General features: G+C 42.9%; 1 protein-coding gene across 4 annotated transcripts in view; it reads right to left on the bottom strand.

Moving 5' to 3' along the window:
* Positions 1-11: 11 nt before the first annotated feature.
* The window catches only part of LEO1 (LEO1 homolog, Paf1/RNA polymerase II complex component), a 50,768-nt gene continuing 27,842 nt past the window's right edge, over positions 12-22,937 (bottom strand). The window contains exons 7-13 of one of the 4 annotated variants that reach the window (XM_049705993.1): positions 17,809-17,903; positions 17,132-17,266; positions 15,898-16,033; positions 14,344-14,530; positions 11,448-11,545; positions 1,964-2,078; positions 12-81 (exon numbers count right to left, since the gene is read on the bottom strand). In XM_049705993.1, coding sequence (XP_049561950.1) covers positions 1,974-2,078; positions 11,448-11,545; positions 14,344-14,530; positions 15,898-16,033; positions 17,132-17,266; positions 17,809-17,903 — 756 coding nt within the window. In that variant the 3' untranslated portion in view covers positions 12-81; positions 1,964-1,973. Of the gene's footprint in view, positions 85-1,835; positions 2,079-11,447; positions 11,546-14,343; positions 14,531-15,897; positions 16,034-17,131; positions 17,267-17,808; positions 17,904-22,937 lie in introns of those variants that run through there. The other 3 variants (XM_049705992.1, XM_033409088.2, XM_004281670.4) reach the window with 3 other exon arrangements.

The following is a 22,937-nucleotide window of genomic DNA, read 5'->3' as shown; positions in this document are numbered from 1 at the left end:
GTGTCCTGCTGGTACTGATGTCTCTCGGGAGTACAATGAAGCTGCCTCTTCAAGTCTTGGTAAACTGCAAACCGGACTGAGCTGCTGTGGGAAGAAACTACTGCTGCTGCTGAGCCCCCTCAGAAAGAATGGAGGTCAACAGGAAGCCCCCAGAAAAGTTCCATAAACAAACAGGAAGGAGGAATCTTTTCTTTCTTATTCAGGCTCCCAGTTCCCTCTGGCGCCCCCTAACAGGGGGCAGCTGGCAAAGCTGAAATGTGCTTGCAGAGCCTTGGCTCTGCATAGCCAAGCTCTGTAGAGAAGGGCAGGTTTGGAGACAAGAGACAAGAGCTCAATCACTGTCACATATGTGTCTGCTAGTGAAAAAACAATGTTGCCTTGTAAAGGACAGAGTCAAAATGAAGGCTCTCAAGAGCCAGGCATCGGAGTTTCAACTTGATAAACCAAGAAACAGCAAGGGACTGAAGGTTTCTGAGTTTAGGAGAGTGACACAGTGGTGAGTTAGGACCTTATTCTCTTTCAATGTCACTTCTCTATAACCAGGCTTCAGAAGAGCCTCCCACAAGCCACCCCTCCTAGATTGTAATCACAGGCCTAGTCCATTCATAAGGGAAAGATTAGGCTGTGTAGAAGAGCACTGCAGAAAAGACAAATACATATCTTAAATATGGATTTCAAATATATCTGCTAATTCTTTGCCATTTCTACCATCGAGAGGAGTCAAACTTCCCTCCCTTTGAATATGAGCTCACATCAGTGACTCACTTCTATTGAACAGAATGTGGTGGATTTTGAAAAAAGATAATACAGCTCTCTTGGGGTGCTCACCATTAGAACCCAGCCACCATGCTGTGCGAAAGCAGGGCTACAACTAGGACGCAACATGTGAGATACTCACTTTGGTGAAAAATATAAGTGGTGCCAGAATCTTAGTGATCAAGGTAAATAATATTGCAATACATTTTCAACTCCATGCAAAACACTCCCATAAACAAAACATCAAAATTTCAAATAAAGAGACAATCTATCCAGTTTTGTACTTGTGCCACTCTTCTCACTTGGCTTACCCTAATCCCAGCCCTGTCAGATCATCTTTATTTAAATTTTTGACATTTTATTCATCATATTTTTACATTAATTTTAATTTTTTTAAATGTTGTATTACGGTATTATTAAACTTGATTGCTGTAGTGGGCTGAATAGGGACACTTCAAAATTCATATCTACCCAGAACTTCAGAATGTGACTTTATTTGGCAATAGGATCTTTGCAGATGTAATTAGTTAAGATGAGGTCACACTGGATTAGGGTTAACCCTAAACCCATTGATGGGTATCCTGAAAGGAGAGTGGGATCTGGAGACACAGAGCAGAGACACAGAGAGACACAGAGCAGACACACAGGGGAACAAGCCATGTGAAGACAGAGGCAGAGATTGGAGTTATGCTGCTACGAGCCAAGGATTAGTGGGATCCTCCAGAAGCTAGGACAATGCAGGGAAGGATTCTTCCCTTTAGAGGGAGCACGGCTCTGCCGACACCTTTATCTAGGATTTATAGGCTTCAGAACTGTGAGAGAATGTGTTTCTGTGGTATTAAGTCACCCAATTTGTGGTACTGTGCTACAGCAGACCTAGCAAACGAATACAATTACGGAGGCTTTTTTGCGCCCCTTTTAAAACTCTGCACCCCAGAAGAATGCCTCACTCGCTTCACCTGGCCCTTGCAAGGCTTCTCTGTGGGGCCTGGGAGGAATTCACTAAAACCTAAGAATTAGTGTAAGGCATTAACAAAATCAGCCTGCTTTGGGAGGGGTCAATTTCTTGAACAGAGACCTGCTTTTTAAATTTTTTTATTACAATTAAAGTTACTCAAAAGCAAATCAATTTATTTCAGTCAAAATAATTCATGTTTACATCATATTTATAAAACAAACTGTACAATAAAATACATAAAGTTCTCACATTTTCTACTTCAATCATCATCTTCTTCCTCTTCGTCACTGATCACGTACTTCTTGTGCTTTTTATTTGCTTTATCATCATCTTCTGCTTTTCTCTTTCCAGAAGGCTCACCTTCCTAAACAGATAAAAATTTGAAGAATCTCAAAGTTCATAGAGAATATTTCTAGAAAGGTTTATCAAAAGTAGCTCTGAGCTGAATAACCCTCTGAAAACCCAAAAATAACATAAATTTTAATAAGAACATTTACCAGCTGAATAAAACCAGTGGTTAAAGTCATGGCCAGTTTCCAAATCTACAGGTACTAGAGGCATTCAAAATGACTACGGAGTAATAACAAAACTAACCCTAAAACCCAATTTCAGGCCCATGAGGGCGAACTAAGCAATTATGACCCAGTCTCACAGGGGGAAGAAGCTGTTGTATATAGAGAAGAGCTGCAGGAAAGTGGAAATGGGCTTTGCCCTGGGAAGAGTTAGGGCTCTCCCAAAGAAGTCAGCCTATATAACCGCTTGTTCTGCTGACTATTTTGAGCATAATTAGGCATTTACTTAAACTTTTTTCTCCACTTGCTGAGCATTTCACTTCTTCGTTACCTAAAAAGCATTCTAAAGACTGTCAATTTTTTTTTTTTTTTTGTGGTACGCGGACCTCTCACTGTTGTGGCCTCTCCCGTTGCGGAGCACAGGCTCCGGACGCGCAGGCTCAGCGGCCATGGCTCATGGGCCCAGCCGCTCCGCGGCATGTGGGATCTTCCCAGACCGGGGCACGAACCCGTGTCCCCTGCATCACCAGGTGGACTCTCAACCACTGCGCCACCAGGGAAGCCCTAAAGACTGTCAATTTTTTATTATTTATTTATTTATGGCTGTGTTGGGTCTTCATTTCTGTGCGAGGGCTTTCTCTAGTTGCGGCGAGCGGGGGCCACTCTTCATCACGGTGCACGGGCCTCTCACTGTCGCGGCCTTCTCTTGTTGCAGAGCACAGGCTCCAGACACGCAGGCTCAGTAGCTGTGGCGCACTGGCTTAGTTGCTCCGCGGCATGTGGGATCCTCCCAGACCAGGGCTCGAACCCGTGTCCCCGGCACTGGCAGGCAGATTCTCAACCACTGCGCCACCAGGGAAGCCCAAGACTGTCAATTTTTTGAAACAACTATTTCTTGTTTTGGATGTACTAAAAATTCACATAATAAAGATTTTTTTTTTAATATTTGAAAAAATATTTTTGAAGAAATTAAAGGCTTTCATACACAAGTTTCCACTGCTTAAAGTCACGTTGTATAATGTTCTAATAGAAACAAAAAATTTGGTAAGTTTTCTAAAAACACTTCTTACAGATAGAATTTGAACAGATCAACATTAAATAATATCAAAAATTGATTAAAATGAAATGATACTAAATATGATACTCCAGAATTGCCTTAACAAGACTCCTCACCAAAAATAAAACAGGGTGAACAAAGTTTAAAAGTTGAAGTTGGGGAAGGCCAAGCATCTTACTATCCTGTCCAGAGAATGCTTCTGGATGTAGCATACAAGCTGGCATAGCCACTTTTTCTGATGCCTGGCCCTCTGAGGAGAAGATATCAATACTATCTCACACTTGTTTCCTGCCTTATTATCCCAAATGCATCCCCACAGAGCTGAAGTCATAGGAGAATTCAAAGGGGTAAGTTATGAATCCACAGGAAAAGATCCAGAAGTCCTCCTGCACTTACTTCCCAGCTGGCAGCAATAAAGTTACCCCAACAGCAAGCCTGGAGGATGGATCCTGCCCCCAGGCTGTGACAAGCCTCCTTTCTACTTCCCAGCCTTGAGCAAACCTAAACACTTCTCTCCCAACCCCACACTGGCAAAGGCAAGAAGCACATTCACTACTACCACCACTTTTCCTTTATTTTCAGCTGATGAATCTTATCTTAAACTATTTACATGCCAGCCTGGTTTGTGGCAACCTTCTCCAAGTAAACTTCAGTGTGTATGGTCTCTTCAGCTCTAAAGTTCTTTAATAGGTTTAAATTTGAGTGAATAAAAGAATAACGGGCATGGTAGGTCTAAAAGGTGGTAAAGCCTGTCCTAAAGGAAGTTAGACAGGGCCAAGCAGCTGGGAAGTCAGGAGCCAGGTCAAAGCTCTCCCAAAGAAGTCTAATTGGCATCGGTTCTAATCCACTGTCTCGGGTAAGATACTCTGGAATTCTGCTCTGAAAATCCTTCCAGGACTGACTTCCCAGGTGGCTACAGACAAGCACAGTAAAGCCCAGCAAAGGCATGCAGGCCTGCTACTCCCAGGACTTAGAAAGTTGAGTGGCAACCTTCAGGAGACCTCATTTTGTGAAAGCAGGGGTATGGGATTCTGCCTTAGTGAACTTGGCTGGAATAAATCCCTGTGCCATGTAAATGCAACAAATAACAAAAATACTCATATATTAGATGCACACAGGCTGACAGGAGAAGATGGCGAAAGAGTAGGATGCGGAGATCACCTTCCTCCCCACAGATACATCAGAAATACATCTACATGTGGAACAACTCCTACAGAACACCTACTGAACACCGGCAGATGACCTCAGACCTCCCAAAAGGCAAGAAACTCCCCACGTACCTGGGTAGGGCAAAAGAAAAAAGAATAAACAGAGACAAAAGGATAGGGACGGGACCTGCACCAGTGGGAGGGAACTGTGAAGGAGGAAAGGTTTCCACACACTAGAAGCCCTTTCGCGGGTGGTGACTGCCGGTGGCGGAGCGGGGGAGCTTCAGAGCCACGGAGGAGAGCGCAGCCACAGGGGTGCGGAGAGCAAAGCGGAGAGATTCCCGCATAGAGGATCAGTGCCGACCGGCACTCACCAGCCCGAGAGGCTTGTCTGCTCACCCGCCTGGGCGGGCGGGGCTGGGAGCTGAGGCTGGGGTTTCGGAGGTCAGATCCCAGGGAGAGGACTGGCAGCGTGAACACAGCCTGCAGGGGGTTAGTGCACCACGACTAGCCAGGAGGGAGTCCGGGGAAAAGTCTGCAGCTGCCGAAGAGACAAGAGGCTTAAAGGAGCTCCAGAGACCGGCGCGAGCCGCGGCTAAAAGCGCGGACCCCAGAGACGGGCATGAGACGCTAAGGCTGCTGCTGCCGCCACCAAGAAGCCTGTGTGCGAGCACAGGTCACTATCCACACACCCCTTCCGGGGAGCCTGTGCAGCCCGCCACTGCCAGGGTCCCGGGATCCAGGGACAACTTCCCCGGGAGAACGTACGACGCGCCTCAGGCTGGTGCAACGTCACGCTGGCCTCTGCCGCCGCAGGCTCGCCCCGCATCCGTACCCCTCCCTCCCCGCGGCCTGATAGAGCCAGAGCCCCCGAATCAGCTGCTCCTTTAACCCCGTCCTGTCTGAGCGAAGAACAGACGCCCTCAGGCGACCTACACGCAGAGGCGGGGCCAAATCCAAAGCTGAGCCCCGGGAGCTGTGAGAACAAAGAAGAGAAAGGGAAATCTCTCCCAGCAGCCTCAGGAGCAGCGGATTAAAGCTCCACAATCAACTTTATGTACCCTGCATCTGTGGAATACCTGAATAGACAATGAATCATCCCAAATTGAGGAGGTGGACTTTGGGAGCAAGATAGATTATTTTTTCCCATTTTCCTCTTTTTGTGAGTGTGTATGTGTATGCTTCTGTGTGACATTTTGTCTGTATAGCTTTGCTTCCACCATTTGTCCTAGGGTTCTGTCCGTCCGGTTTTTTGTTTGTTTACTTTTTAAATTTTTTTTCTTAATAATTATTTTTTATTTTAATAACTTTATTTTATCTTACTTTATTTTATTTTATCCTCTTTCTTTCTTTCTTCCTCTATTTTCTCCCTTTTATTCTGAGCCGTGTGGAGGACAGGCTCTTGGTGCTCCAGCCAGGCGTCAGTGCTGTGCCTCTGAGGTGGAAGAGCCAACTTCAGGACACTGGTCCACAAGAGACCTCCCAGCTCCACGTAATATCAAACAGCGAAAATCTCCCAGAGATCTCCATCTCAACACCAACACCCAGCTTCACTCAACGACCAGCAGGCTACAGTGCAGGACACCCTATGCCAAACAACTAGCAAGATAGGAACACAACCCCACCCATTAGCAGAGAGGCTGCCTAAAATCATAATAAGGCCACAGACACCCCAAAACACACCACCAGACGTGGACCTGCCCACCAGAAAGACAAGATCCAGCCTCATCCACCGGAACACAGGCACTAGTCCCCTCCACCAGGAAGCCTACACAACCCACTGAACCAACTTTAGCCGCTGGGGACAGACACCAAAAACAACGGGAACTACGAACCTGCAGCCTGCGAAAAGGAGACCCCAAACACAGTAAGATAAGCAAAATGAGAAGACAGAAAAACACACAGCAGATGAAGGAGCAAGGTAAAAACCCACCAGACCTAACAAATGAAGAGGAAATAGGCAGTCTACCTGAAAAAGAATTCAGAATAATGATAGTAAAGATGATCCAAAATCTTGGAAATAGAGAAAATGCAAGAAACATTTAACAAGGACCTAGAAGAACTAAAGAGGAAACAAGCAATGATGAACAACACAATAAATGAAATGAAAAATACTCTAGAAGGGATCAATAGCAGAATAACGGATAGCAGAAGAATGGATAAGTGACCTGGAAGATAAAATAGTGGAAATAACTACTGCAGAGCAGAATAAAGAAAAAAGAAAGAAAAAAACTGAGGACAGTCTCAGAGACCTCTGAGATGAACACAAAGCTTCCTAATACAGCCATGAATGCAGGTCCCTAAAGACACAGGAACAGGCAGCCCAATTGTTGGAGTTGTCTTCCAACAATTTATTTTTTAGACTGATTGTAAAACTCACATTAGAAACCAGCTCTCAGAATTTATTTAACCCAAAATATACCTAAGAATATATACAAATAAGGGTGTATTAAAGTATAAGTGACCAACACCAAGAGTGTCAAGGCTTCCACGGAAACACATTCAGAATCCCAACCACACTGGAGGGGAAGCTGGGACTACCCTGGTTCCAAGTTGCTGATGGCTCCATAAACAGAGGGGCCTCTAACAGGTAAGGCAGGGCTGACAAGGGGGGAAGGGAGGCTCCACGAGGCAGAGCTGGGGGAGGAAAGAGAGACATGGAGAGGAACCAGACCACCAGCACCACATTCTAGGTAGTCCTTGGCAGGTCATCTCTTTCATCCAAGAAAGCTGAGACCTGGCAGTGATGCCCTTCCTTCCCATTGTCTGCATGTTCCTTTCCACAGCAGTCTTTCCCTTTTCCACAGTTTCTTCTACTACCCATCTTTCCACTTTTGCTGTAATTTAGGTTTTCTAAAGTTTTCACTGCTTACAAAAATAAGGGAGGATAAAAAGTTCTGTTTCTCTCCTTTTTTGTAACTTAGACCCTGTTGGGGAAGGGAAGCTAGCATTCACCCACTTTCATATCTGTTATTTACTATAATACAACTTTACAAGGCAGCGAGCATAAACCCCATAGAACAGATGAGGAAACAGACTTGGAAATGTGAGATGACTTGCTCAAGGCCATACAAGTAGTATAAAATAGCCCAAGATTCAGTAATCCAGTTCATTCTAATCCAGACCCATGCCCTTTCCCCATATCAAGGAATGCTCTGGTGACAACGGTGTTTCTCTGGGGTGGGGACTTGGGGTCTGAAAACTCGCTTTATCTCAGAGGAATAACTAGGCTCATGGTGTGTGGGTAGGGTTTAGTGTGCAAATAAGGAGAGGGACCTAGAGCAGGTCTGACCCCTTTCGTCCTCTCTCCCATAGTGACCCATGCCAGGACTTGAACTGGGGCAATAAGGGGAGGCAGAGGCAGGGGTTGGGAGGTCCAGGCAGAAGTAAAGTCTCTGTTGTCAGGAAAGGGGAAAGGAGGGGTACAGGAAGACTTAACGGCGAGTATTTGGGTGCGGAAGATAGAGGTATAACAGACAGCTAGGAGGCATTTATTTTAAAATAAAATGCCTGTATAACAGACAGCTAGGAGGCATTTGCAAGAGACATTTTTAAGTCAGGAAGTTACAGGTTTGCAATTGCCCAGACTAGAAGAAGACTATTTGATGGATCACATTTAGAAATCTCATTTCTGAGAATACTAGAAATAAACAGAAGTCCCATGGCACTTTTCAAGTTTTATTCACAGTTTCTCCTTGCCAAAAAATAAAACGGCATCTGCTTAGATGAGGATTCCTGTTTGCCAACAGTTCAACATACTATAAATGCATGATTAAGATGTTTCCTATCTAATTTAAAACAAGTATGTTGCAGAATAATTTAACAATTTTTGTCTAGTTATCTTCCATAGCATGCCACTTTCAAGAAAGACTGGGAAATATTAAATGTTGTAATTAACAATAACGCAAGAACAAAATTCTGTTTCACATGAGAAAAGAGCTCACAGAAGCTCACAGTTCACAGGCCAAAATGATCAAAATACATTAAAATCATGAATAACAGGAACACAACAATGTTCCCACAATATGGCAGAACAATCCTTTGAATAACCCTCCCATTGAAAATTACAATGATGAAAAACTATGAACAAACCAAAGTGATGGCAAGAAAATAAGGTGTAATCAGAGACCTAAAATTAAGCAAAAGCAAGAACCCACAGAGATAAGCACAGCACGAAAGCAGGCTTTCTCCTTGAAGACATTTACCAAACTGTGTGAACATGAGCTTGAGGTTTTATGCCTTGCAGGGTGCTGAGGACAGGAGACAAGGGCCAAGTGGAGCAGATTAATAGCAGACCCCAAAGGACTGTATCTTTAGTGTTCAGGTGAAGTAGAAATAAACCCAGGCCCATTTCTCTGAGGCAGGGGTAAGCAAACCTTTTTGGTAAAGGGGCTGAGAATAAATGTCTTAGGCTTTACAAGACATATGTATGATTTCTGTTGCAACTAATCAACTCTGTCACTATAGAAGGAAAACATCCATAGACAAATACATAAATGAATAACCATGGGTGGATTCCTAAAAAACTTTATTTGAAAAAACAGGTGGCAGGCCAGATTAGGTCAGTGGGATGTAATTTGCCAACCCCTGTTCTAAATGCCTGCAGGATAATTTCTAATCTCTAACATTAGAACTAATTAACAGGGGATTAAAACAAAAAATTTAAAATTTCTAGGAAAATTCATAACCACAAGTCAGAACCCATACTTCCAGTAAAACTAAGAAGACCTTATTCCAAGAATATAATTTAAAGTAGTCCCAAGGTACCTGGCAGAAGCAAATATATACCATCTTTGGAGGAATCCATCCACCTAAGCCACAAAAATTCCCATTGATCTGAGCTAAGTAAATCAGTTGCAGAGCACATGGAGAAATAAGTCATCATGAAAAAAAGCCAGCAGAAGTAACTGGCTGTAAAATCACACATGTAAAGATTTTAGACACTGGAATTCTCAGACATAAAAGACCATACATGTAGGTTTCAAATATTTAAAGACATTAAAAGGAGAAACTGAAAAATATAATTTAGGAGCAGAATTTTAAAAAATGACCAATTAGAAAAAGAAACTAAACTGCTAGAGATAAAAAACTGAAACAAAGTAAAAATTCAATGCAAGAGATTAACAATGTATTAGACAGCTAAAGAAAGAAGCACTGAACTAGAAGGATCTGAAGAACTGTCCTAGAATGCAGGGAGATAAAGACATGGAAAATATGAAAGAGAGACTGAGGATCTGTCATGGAGGATAAAGTAAGAAGGAATAACATGCATCTAATCAGAGTTTCAGGAAGAAAGGAGAGACAGAATGGTACAGAAGTAATATCTGAAGAATTAATGGCTGAGAAATTTTCAGAACTGATGAAAAATACCAATCTACAGATTCAGAAAATCTAACAAATCCCAATCAGGAAAATAAAAGGAAACACTAAGTAGCATACCATAGCAAAATTCAAGAATAGCAAAGATAAAAATAATCTAAAAAGACTTAAATAGGGACTTCCCAGGTGGTGCAGTGGTTAAGAATCTGACTGCCAATGCAGGCAACACAGGTTCAAGCCCTGGCCCAGGAAGATCCCACATGCCGCAGAGCAACTAAGCCCTTGTGCCACAACTACTGAGCCTGCGCTCTAAAGCCCGTGAGCCACAACTACTGAAACCAGCACACCTAGAGCCGGTGCTCTGCAATGAGAGAAGCCACCGCAATAAGCCCACGCACCACAACAAAAAGCAGACCCTGCTCACCACAACTAGAGAGAGCCCGTGCACAGCAACAAAGACCCAACGCAGCCAAAAATTAATTAATTAATTAATTAAAAAAAATAAATAAAAAGACAAAATAAGTAGGCCATGGGGATGTGATGTACAGCAGAGTGACTACAGTTAATAATACTGTATTGTGGCCTTCCCTGGTGGTACAGTGGTTAAGAATCCGCCTGCCAACGCAGGGGACATGGGTTTGAGCCCTGGTCCGGGAAGATCCCACATGCCACAGAGCAACTAAGCCCATGCGCCACAACTACTGAGCCTGAGCTCTAGAGCCTGCGTGCCACAACTACTGAAGCTCGCGTGCCTAGAGCCTGTGCTCCACAACGAGAAGCCACCGCAATGAGAAGCCCATGCACCGCAACGAAGAGTAGCCCCCGCTCACCACAACTAGACAAAGCCCACGTGCAGCAACAAAGACCCAACGCAGCCATAAATAAATAAATAAATACTGTATTGTACAATTTAAAGTTGCTAAGAGCATAGATCTTAAAAGTTCTCATCACAAGAAAAAAACATATAACTATAACTAAACATATAACTATTGTGGTGTGATCATTTTGCAATATATACATGTATCGATCAAATCTTTATGTTGTATACCTGAAACTAATATACTGTTATATAATGTTACATGTCAATTATATTTTGAAAGAAGACTTAAAATTTCTCAGCACCTGTACTCTTATAATTTGAAAAGGATACTGTCAAAAACATAAGTTAAAATTCCTTTGGAAATTTATTTCAATAATAGATGGGAATTTATTTTCTTGAATTACTCAATACTATTTCAAATATGAGTTCATCTAAATAAAAACAGATTTTTCTACCATAAGAATTATTTCTGTAATTTAAAAAATATATTGAAAATAAAAAGAGAAAAAGAAAGAAGAGATACATGCTCTGATCTACCCATATTAATGATTTCTAGTTCTCTAGTCGAGCCTTGGTATCTCAGGGCCATGTGTCTTCCCCCAGGCCTTTCCATCTACCTGGCATGCCCACCCTGGCTGGTTTGCCCTGCACACCTACCATTATTCCTTCAACACCCAACGAGAGGTCTCCTTCTCTGAGCAGAGGTATCAGACCCTCCTCTGGGCCACCCCTAGTCCTGTTACTGGATTTATCTCTCTGAGCTTCAGTGAAGTGTGTAGACATCTATCTGTGCTCCTGGGCTGTGAGCTCCTCTTCATTCCAGGAGTTGACTTGTAGGTACAGGGTAAACCTCTAGAATTGAATAAATTTGGTTTACCTCATCACTGGTGAGTTTCTTTGCTTTGAGTAATCTTTGAGCCTTATCTTCTTCTGATCCCTCATCACTGTCTGATGAATAGATTCTGGCTCGTTCCTCTGAAAGCAAAGGAAGAAGATTTGTAAGTGACTTTCAAAGACAATGATCCATTCATTCCCAGATTTTTCTTCTGATGAATATCTTTAGTTCCTTTGTACATTTTTTCCAGAGGAAACAAATAATTAAAAGTTTTTAAAACTTAAAGGTAAATGTGGGCTTCCCTGGTGGTGCAGTCGTTAGGAATCTGCCTGCCGGTGCAGGGGACGCAGGTTCAAGCCCTGGTCCGGGAAGATCTCACATGCCACGCAGCAACAGAGCCCGTACACCACAACTACTGAGCCTGCGCTCTAGAGCCAAGAGCCACAACTACTGAGCCTGCGTGCCACAACTACTGAAGCCCATGCGCCTAGAGCCCGTGCTCTGCAACAAGAGAGGCCACCGCAATGAGAAGCCCATGCACGGCAACGAAGCGTAGCCCCCGCTCGCCGCAACTAGAGAAAGCCCACGCACAGCAAGACCCAATGCAGCCAAAGATAAATAAATAAAAATAAATTTATTTTTAAAAAAAAGGTAAATGTAAGTTTAGATATGTTGAAATGAAGCACTTATCCTCTCAAATACAAGAATGGTTTATCTGACCACTTTTTTTTTGGTATCTGACCACTTTTAAATATTAAAAAGGCTTGTGCAAGCTGATTAAAGAGACAGACATCACTATTTCCAAATAAGTTTTTAAAGTCTGAGTCATTCTTTTATCAGGGTAACAGTTAATTCCAAAATAAGTTTTAAAGATAAAAGCAAGAGGTGGGGGCTTCCCTGGTGGTGCAGTGGTTGAGAGTCCACCTGCCGATGCAGGGGACACGGGTTCGTGCCCCGGTCCGGGAAGATCCCACATGCCGCGGAGCAGCTGGGCCCGTAAGCCATGGCCGCTAGGCCTGCGCATCTGGAGCCTGTGCTCCGCAACGGAAGAGGCCACAGCAGTGAGAGGCCCGTGAACCACCAAAAAAAAAAAAAAAAAGTCTCTGTACTATAGTCCCAAAATAAATAAAATGCAGTTGCTGTGAAAAAGGAGAAGGGAGTTTCACAGGAGGGTCAGAGAAAGGGAAAATTGGGTGTTCTTATAATTTATCATTCTAACAGGGCAAAACCAGGAACATGGTCACCCAAGGTATACCTTACATTGTACAGTGATTCCCAAATCTCTATCAAAGCTAACCTGGGGGGGATTAGATCCTCATTTTATAGATGGGGAACTCAGTATTCAGAGACATGGAGTCACTTGCCCAAAGCCCATGAGTGGTAAGAACAATGACAATAGTTTGGGGTAACATTTATTTAGTACTTGTTATATGCCAAGGGCTGGATGAAGTACTTTATATGTATTATGTCATTCGATTCTCAAAACAACCTCATCATGGTATAAATACTATTACTAATAGGTTGTTCTTTTCTTGATAAGGGTAACAGAAAAGAGGTACTGTAACTTTCCAAAAGTCATCTAACTAAAAAGAGAGTTGGGAATTCCCTGGGGGTCCAGTGGTTAGGACTCCGTGCTTTCACTGCTGAGGGTGTGGGTTTGATCCCTGGTTGGGGAACTAAGATCCCGCAGGTCGTGTAGCATGGCCAAAAACAAAACTAAACAAAAAGTGGCAGAGCTGAGTCCAGCCCAGGTCTTCCATCTTCAGGTTCAGTTTGCTTTTTTAAGCATGACATCTTGCTGCAGGCTGTGGGAAACTTCTGGAGATAGACACGTCAGAAGTCAGATCGCCTTGGTTCAAGAACTGTCCATGTACCAACTATGTGTCTTTGGGCAAGCCACTCAACCTCTCAAAGTCTCCGTTTCCTCAGTAAGAACAAGACAAAAATGGACCTTGAGGCATTATGCTAAGTGAAATAAGTCACACAGAGAAAGACGAACACTGTGATCTCACTTGTATGAAGGATGTAAAAAAAAAGGAAAACAAAAAACCAAGCTCATAGATACAGAAAACAGATTAGTAGTTGCCTGAGGTGTGGTGTGGAGGGTGGAGGAAAGGGTGAAGGGAGTCAAATGGTAGGAGCTCCAGTTAGAAGATAAATCAGTCATGGGCATGTAATGTACAGTGTGGTGACTAAAGGTAATAACACTGTACTGCATATTTAAAAGTTGCTGAGAGAGCAGACCTTAAAAGTTCCCACCACAAGAAAAAAAATTCCGTAACTACCTTTGGTGGCAGAAGTTAACTAGACTTACTATGGTGATCATTTCACAATATATACAGATACCGAATCATTAGGTTGTACACCTGAAACTAATATAATTAGTTCAGTAATCAATTTTTTTTAAAAAGAACAAGACAATACTAGTAACTGGGTCTTAACATTGTAATGAGGATCCAATAGGATGCATGTTTGAGTATTTGCCTGGGATTCAGTATGTGCTGAATAAATGTTAACCATTATAAATTATTGGTTGTGAAAGAAGGGAATATGCAATGGAGAACTTTGAAAGAAAACACATGTACTCGCTGAAAAACTGAACTTCCTGATTCTTAAAAACTGAACTTCTTGATTCTTAACTAGTAATTTAAAAGTTGAGAGAAGTTCCAAATATAATCGGCAGACTTTCAAATCAGAAAGCAGAAGCTCAAGGGATGAGTCTGAAAGCGAGAGGGCACAGGCAGCTTCTGCCCTTCCAGGCTGACCTGAAAGGATTCCACAATGAGTCTTTAGCTCTGTAGACCTCAAAATGTCTCACTCATTAACACTGGTTCCTTAAAAACAAAATGTCCAGTGACTGAGCATTCAGAGTATGCTCAATGCAAAGATAAATTCCTGGACCCCGACATGATGACATTTAATTTCTGCCCAAACTCACCTCGAATGCCCCCTTTGTACCGGTTTTTAATGGCAGCCAAGCTGATGGACTCCTCACCTTCCTCCTCTTCATCATATCGATCAGGTTCTAGGTAGCTAGCACTCAGCCCCCGCTGGTGCTGTTTCTCTCTCATGCGGCGCTGCTGAGATTCCCTACGAATAGAAGCCCTCAAACGTTCTTCTTCTTTCTGTAAAGAAGCAAATAAATTACTGAACTTTAAAACAAAAAATGAACTCACTTAGTGCCCCCTTGAAACTACTTTACTGTAAAGAACACGTAAATGCCTCGCCCAGGATAACACCAGTTCCTATGTCCTCAGGGTACAGTTCTCTCCATTTTACACCTCTGTTACCACACATGGTCATCATCTTGTTCGTTCGAAGGCGTGAAGAAAACACAGGGTGAAGAGGCAAAGGCTCCCTCCCTCACACCAACCGCCCCATCAGAACTGGCACCGGCACAGCCTTGGGAGATGCAGCGTCCCCTGTGCTGCCAGGCAGAGCCCAGAGTGTGGCGACCAGCCTGAGGAACCTCGTTCATGTCCAGTGGACGCCTGAGGGAGGCGGGTTCTCTTCACCCTGAGACAGACACCTGACTTGCCCAGGCTCCACCGAACTACCATGGTGCCCACATATTCCAGTCTGGGGCCCTCAACCCAGAGAGCTCCCCACAGCTCCTGATGGCAGGATGGGGAGGTTCTGGTGGGGAGGGTCCCTGAGCCCCAAAGCAGAGCCTTCATTCCCTTCCATCTGCCTGGCTTTTAGACATTGGGGTTCACTAGGCGGGGCCAGGGTATGAGAAGTCAGGGGTATTTGGTTCCTCATTTAACTGCTTTATTACTGCATACAACTCTAATTCTGTTGCTGGACACTGTTTCATTAAATAGTATGTGGTTGTGCTGAGTATAGAGTAAAAATCACTGTCAGTAGAATAGGGATTAAGAACAAACTAGCTGATTCCTTGTGCATTTCCATGCAAGCTGGGGATGTGAAGGAGGGCTTGGGGCATCTCTCAATGTGGTCCTGGAGTCTTCAAGGTCCCTCCAGCTCCCCTACCTTCAGGAGAAAAGGGGGGAAACTTCTTGTCTATTTATATTCTACCTAGACCAAATCTCTCGAGCATTTCCACTGATTTTTGACATGGACTCTAAACCAGATATAGATGATTTAATCATCCTTGAAATTATCTGTGAAAGTTCAGATTCTTTCAATCATCTGTTTGCCAAACTCTCAGGACCTGGTGGGAGAGAACCCAAGCCAGGGTTTGTTTTCATAGATGATTTAATCATCCTTGAAATTATCTGTGAAAGTTCAGATTCTTTCAATCATATGTTTGCCAAACTCTCAGGACCTGGTGGGAGAGAACCCAAGCCAGGGTTTGTTTTAGGACTATCACCCTATTACCCATTTGCCAAATGCTTAGGAAATGAAACCAGCTCCGTGTTCATGCCAGCTGGAAGGATAAACAGTGGGTCAATAGGAGATGATGAACAACATTTTAGGAAATGCTATTCTTAATATTCCAAAATTCCAGGATAAACCTCAGCCAACATACCTTAATCATCTCTGTGCGCTGGCATTCAGGGTCACGACCAGCCATTGGTAAGATTCTAATCTTCTGTGTCTTTGAACATCTATCTGCAAGTGACAGGGTCATCTTTCTATGTGTGGCACTGTCTGTAGAGTGAGGTCTGCAGGAAATGAACAAAAATACCTCATTGTTTAGCAAATACATTTGTGAGCCAGTCATATCAACATCAAAGGAGGCCAGTGACCATTTCCTATTCTCTAGAAAAAAATAGGCAGGGACACAAAACAGTATACTAGATGGGGATTCTGAACTTTCTTCATTCTGTAGCTTACTAAAACATTCTTATCTCACAAGTAAAGTGAAATACGGAAAGCTGGAGTAAAAAAGGTTTGCACAGCACAATTACCCTCTAGAAGCAGTAAATGGATGGGCTTAAGCAGCACTTACTGAATACTAAGTGCCAAGCACTGTATTTTTATGTTTTATATATTACATGACTTCATTGTCACAGCTCCTCTATGAGATAATTATTACATTTTATATATTAGGAAACTGAGGCAAGGAAAGGTTGAGAAAGTTACACAAGGTCATGCAAGTGGAAATGGGACTCAGATACAGGTCTATCTGATTCCAAAGCCTATAATCTTGACCATTACAATTTTCAAAACTGTAAGTCATAACCAAGAATATTGTGCCCTCTCCAAAGATAAGCATTACCCAAGGAGGATGGTTTGCTTAGAATCAAGAAAAGAAAACCAGGAATGTTTCATTGTAGTGCCTACGCTGCCTAGACAAGGGGGATACTCTCGATAGCTGACCTGAGTATCCTGGGCTGCTTGGGGGACACATCCTTGGAGAGGTAATAGATGTAGCAGCCTAAAGAACAAGATGACCTCAGCCTTCACACCCACCAACTCACTGCCTTTCCTCTGATTGCATGCACACTAACAACCTCTAATTACTGCACTGACCTGTAAGTATTCTTAGGCCTGCCGGCAGTTATAGTAATCACTGGAATTAATAAACTGACATTCTGGTTTACATAACAGTCTCTTGGAAGTTTAGGTAGCATGACCTGGTTCCCTGTGAAACAGCAACTTGACAATATAGCCTTTGAACCTTCAGAGCTGAGAACCAGATCTTGGTCTTTGGGGAACTATACTGCAAGGTTATGCCAATCAGGAGTCAGGCACTTTGAACAACACCTATATTTCACCGCTTTTATTGTAACAAATAGTACGTTGATGAGAGTAATTACCTGAATGTGAGTTTGGTTTTAAAGACGGCTTGTCCCTGTAGACCGGTACCTTGTCTTATAAAAAGGTGGTTGTGATCGCCCTGCAGTGGAGCCTTGTAAACATCAAACACCTCATTGCCTAAATGCAGGGACATGCTGAAAAGAAGGAACACTTCACATGTAAGTCAGAAAGCTTTCACTCTATCATTTTACTTCACTTAAAATGTGATTCAGCTGCTGCTTTCTCTCTTTACACACGATTCAGAAGGAAGGAAAGAATAAAGAAGGCGTGATGTGGAAAACGACCTACACAGAAGTACAACACTCTGTACGTTTATGCTTAGAAGTAAAACATGCTGTGACATTCACTCAGCCTCTACCACCTTCCCAGTGAAGGGCAGTTTTACTAAAGCGTCAATTTGTAAGGAGGGAGGGAAGTTGGTCTAACTTCTCCAGACTACTATGCTGGAGCCAAAGAGGACAGTCACATTTCCGGCCTACTTTTAATGTCTTCCACCAGCCTGTATGACCCTCAACTGCCTATTTATATTTCTCTCAGGTTTTCTTTGCAATGCCAGGGACTAAACAATGGAAAGTCTTTAATAAGAGGTGTACCCCAAATAAGCTCATATTCCAAAGCTTGATCCCTCCCAGCCACATTCTGGGCATTTCCATACTCTTCAGGCATTTGTGCTCACCTTCCATCGGACCACTTGACTATCCGAGCATTGCTTTCTTTAATTTCATTTCCTTCTTCATCCCGGCGTATCCTCCATCTTATAGTATTTTCTACCTGTTTTAAAACACAAGTGCCTCAGAACACTGTACCTTGTGCTTCTTCTCTCCTCAAGAGACACAAAATCACAGAATAAACGTGCATAGATAGAGACAGAAAAACAGACAGTGAAACCCTCTTGTTTCAATCACCTAGAGATGCTGCATAAAATAACAACAGGAAAGAAAGTATGCTTAAGTGAATTTCTGAGCTCCCAGTGCTAGAACCAGAGACAGAGCTCAGTGCCAGAGCATCTGAGCAGATGCTAAATCTGTGGTAAACTCCAGGAGTTTTAAGACTCAGTAAGAGCTAGGAGGACAAGAAATAAGGCTTGAGGCCATATGAAATGGCAATTTAGGATTGAGACTCCCTGTATAAACAGGTTCTCTCACAGAGCTAAAACTCCAATAAATGTGGGACTAAAAAACTCTGCCAACTGGCCTAGGGAAGCTCCCCACACATGGGTAAGGAAAAAAAAAAGCACCTTATGAAAATAAAAACCCCAGGTTTGAGCAGGTTTAGAGTCTAACTTTATCTTAACTTTATGGGGTGGGTCGGGGGTAGGAGGTGGTTTGGGGTTGGGGAGAGGGAGCACCAGGCAGATGTGGAAAATATTCAACGGCTTCCTAAAATGAAAACTACTGTTACTGAAATTGAAAACTCAATGGAGGCTTCCCTGGTGGCACAGTGGTTGAGAATCCGCCTGCCAATGCAGGGGACATGGGTTCGATCCCTGGTCCAGGAAGATCCCACATGCTACGGAGCAACTAAGCCCATGCACCACAACTACTGAGCATGTACTCTACAGCACATGAGCCACAACTACTGAGCCTGTGTGCCACAACTACTGAAGCCCATGTGCCCTAGTGCCCGTGCTCCTCAACAAGAGAAGCTACCGCAATAAGAAGCCTGGGTACTGCATCAAAGAGTAGCTCCCGCTCTCTGCAACTAGAGAAAGCCCGCATGCAGCAATGAAGACTCAATGCAGCCAAAAATAAAATTAATTAATTTTAAAAAACAAAACAAAACTCAATGGGACTTCCAGGAAAATACAGCACACTAAATCCACATAGTTTATCCCTGCTGCATCCTGGAAACACACTAAAATGACAGTAAAGAATTAAAAAGGATAAACTCACGAGGATAAAGAAAATGTGAATTAAGATGGCATCAAAGAGAAGCCAACATTTTGAAAACCGATAGATCTAAGCCCAAGCTTCCCTCTGCCTCTGCCCTCACCACTGACCCTAACAGCACCTGCTCCCACTCCTAGTTAGATTTTCTGGATCTCCTCTGTTAACTGCAACTGTCTTTACAACTGAGTCCTAATGTTTTCCCTCCAGTTTCCCCCTTTACTTCTTTATTCCTCACTATATAAACAAACAACTATGAAGCTGGCTGATTAAAAACTCGATAATATTCATGAATTAAATATGATGTCAAATCTGAGATTTGTTTCCAAATAGTCTGGGTAAGGTGGGGTGGGGAATACAGATGAAACAAGATGTCCAACCTGACAACCACCGAAATGAGAGATGGGTACATGAGATTTTATTATACTGTTCTCATTATATCTGTATATGTTTAAAATTTTCCTGAATAAAGGAAACAAAACGAAATGATCTGTCACAATTCCTGCCTTCCCTCTCATACAAAACAGGTTAGCCACATACAGGTATGAAGACACATATGGGCCATTATCAACTGAGAAGCCACTTTGAAAAATGCTTCCTATTATATAAGGTGATTCAAATAATGATGCTATGAAAGGATAAAACACTCCTAGGTCTTACCCTACTGGGATGAAAGACACATCAAAGTACTTCTAAAGCCAGAGGACCTCATAGAGGTACATAAACTGTACCTGGTTCTTTGCCCATTAAAGAGTTAATTATACCACCAACTGACTCTTTAAAAATGGTCAGCCTAGGGCTTCCCTGGTGGTGCAGTGGTTGAGAGTCGTCTGCCGATGCAGGGGACACAGGTTCATGCCCCAGTCCGGGAAGATCCCACATGCCACGGAGCGGCTGGGCCCGTGAGCCATGGCCGCTGAGCCTGCGTGTCTGGAGCCTGTGCTCCGCAACGGGAGAGGCCACAACAGTGAGAGGCCCACATACCAGAAAAAAAAAAAAAAAAAAAAAAAGGTCAGCCTAGTCCCTAGAACGTCACTCAAGAAACCAAGCGTCCATGGTTATTTTCCATCACACACCAAGGTTTTGAAAAACAATCTGGAGAGATTGGTTCCAGATGGTGGAGTAGAAAGACATACGCTCACTCCCTCTTGCGAGAGCACCAGAATCACAACTAACTGCTGAACAATCATCGACAGGAAGACACTGGAAGTCACCGAAATAGATATCCCACATCCAAAGACAAAGGAGAAACCACAATGAGACGGGAAGAGGGGCGCAATCACAATAAAATCAAATCCCATAACTGCTGGGTGGTTGACTCACAAACTGTAGAATAATTATACCACAGAAGTCCACCCACCGGAGTGAAGGTGCTGAGCCCCACATCAGACTTCCCAACCTGGGGGTGTGACAACGGGAGGAGGAATTCCCAGATAATCAGACTTTGAAGGCTAGCAGGATTTGACTGCAGGACTTCAACAGGACTGGGGGAAACAAAGACTCCACTCTTGGGGGGCACACTCAAAGCAGTGTGCACACTGGGACCCAGGGGAAGGAGCAGTGACCCCACAGGAGACTGAACCAGACCTATCTGCTAGTGTTGGAGGGTCTCCTGCAGAGGCAGGGGCCGCTGTGGCTCACCGCTGGGACAAGGGCACTGGCAGCAGAAGTTCTGGGAAGTACTCCTTGGCGTGTGCCCTCCTGGGGTCTGCCATTAACCCCACCAAAGAGCCCGGGTAGGCCCCAGTGTTGGTTCACCTCAGGCCAACCAACCCACAGGGAGGGAACTCAGCCCCACCCATCAGCAGACAAGCAGACTAAAGTTTTACTGAGCTCTGCCTGTGAGAGCAACACCCAGCTCTACCCACCACCAGTCCCTCCCATCAGGAAGCTTGCACAAGTCTCTTAGACAGCCTCATCCACCAGAGGGCAGACAGCAGAAGCAAGAAGAACTACAATCCTGCAGCCTGTGGAACGAAAACCACATTCACAGAAAGACAAAATGAAAAGGCAGAGGGCTATGTACCAGATGAAGGAACAAAGATCGAGAAGATGCAAGAAATGTTTAATGAAGACCTAGAAGAATTAAAGAACAAATAAACAGAGATGAACAATACAATAACTGAAATGAAAAATACACTAGAAGGAATCAGTAGCAGAATAACTGAGGCAGAAGAATGGATAAGTGACCTGGAAGACAGGATGGTGGAATTCACTGCCATGGAACATAATAAAGAAAGAAGAATGAAAAGAAATGAAGACTGCCTAAGAGATCTCTGGGACAACATTAAACCCACCAACATTCACATTATAGGGGTCCCAGAAGGAGAAGAGAGAGAAAGGACCTGAGAAAATATTTGAAGAGATTATAGTTGAAAATTTCCCTAACATGGGAAAGGAAATAGCCATCCAAGTCCAGGAAGCGCAGAGAGTCCCTGGCAGGATAAACCCAAGGAGAAACACACCGAGACGCATAGTAATCAAATTGGCAAAAATTAAAGACAAAGAAAAATTATTAAAAGCAACAAAGTTAAAGCGACAAATAACATACAAGGGAACTCCCATAAGGTTAACAGCTGATTTCTCAGCAGAAACTCTGCAAGCCAGAAGGAAGTGGCACGATATATTTAAAGTGATGAAAGGGAAGAACCTACAACCAAGATTACTCTACCCGGCAAGGATCTCGTTCAGATTCAACAGAGAAATCAAAAGCATTACAGACAAGCAAAAGCTAAGAGAATTCAGCACCATCAAACCAGCTTTACAACAAATGCTAAAGGAACATCTCTAAGAGGGAAAAACAAGAGAAGAAAAGGACCTAAAAAACCTAACCCAAAACAATTAAGAAAATGGTAAAAGGAACATACATATTGATAATTACCTTAATTGTGAATGGATTAAATGCTCCAACCAAAAGACACAGGCTTGCTGAATGGATACAAACACAAGACCCATATATATGCTGTCTACAAGAGACGCACTTCAGACCCAGGGACACATACAGACTGACAGTAAGGGGATGGAAAAAGATATTCCATGCAAATGGAAATCAAAAGAAAGCTGGAGGAGCAATACTCATAACAGATAAAATAGACTTTAAAATAAAGAATGTTACCAGAAAAGGAAGGAAGAGAAAAGGAAGGACACTACATAATGATCAAGGGATCAATCCAAGAAGAAGATATAACAATTATAAATATATATGCACCCAACATACGAGCACCTCAATACATAAGGCAACTGCTAACAGCTATAAAAGAGGAAATTGACAGTAACACAATAATAGGGGGTACTTTAACACCTCACTTACACCAATGGGCAGATCATCCAAACAGAAAATTGATAAGGAAACACAAGCTGTAAATGACACAACAGACCAGATAGATTTAATTGATATTTATAGGACATTCCATCTAAAAACAACAGATTACACTTTCTTCTCAAGTGTATGTGGAACATTCTACAGGAGAGATCACATCTCGGGTCACAAATCAAGCCTCAGTAAATTTAAGAAAACTGAAATCATATAAAGCATCTTTTCCGACCACAACGCTATGAGGTTAGAAATCAATTACAGGGGAAAAAAACATAAAAAACACAAACACATGGAGGCTAAACAATACGTTACTAAATAACCAAAAGATCACTGAAGAAATCAAAGAGGAAATCAAAAAATACCTAGACACAAATGACAACAAAAACACAACAATCCAAAATCTATGGGATTCAGCAAAAACAGTTCTAAGAGGAAAGTTTATAGCAATTCAATCCTACCTCAAGAAACAAGAAAACTCTCAAATAAACAATCTAACTTTACACCTAAAGGAACTAGAGAAAGAATAAACAAAACCCAAAGTTAGCAGAAGGAAAGAAATCATAAAGATCACATCAGAAATAAATGAAAAAGAAATGAAGGAAA

Source organism: Orcinus orca, chromosome 2 (genome assembly GCF_937001465.1).
Source record: "Orcinus orca chromosome 2, mOrcOrc1.1, whole genome shotgun sequence".
Taxonomy (NCBI): Eukaryota; Metazoa; Chordata; class Mammalia; order Artiodactyla; family Delphinidae; genus Orcinus; species Orcinus orca.
This window is presented reverse-complemented; position numbering and strand designations above follow the sequence as displayed.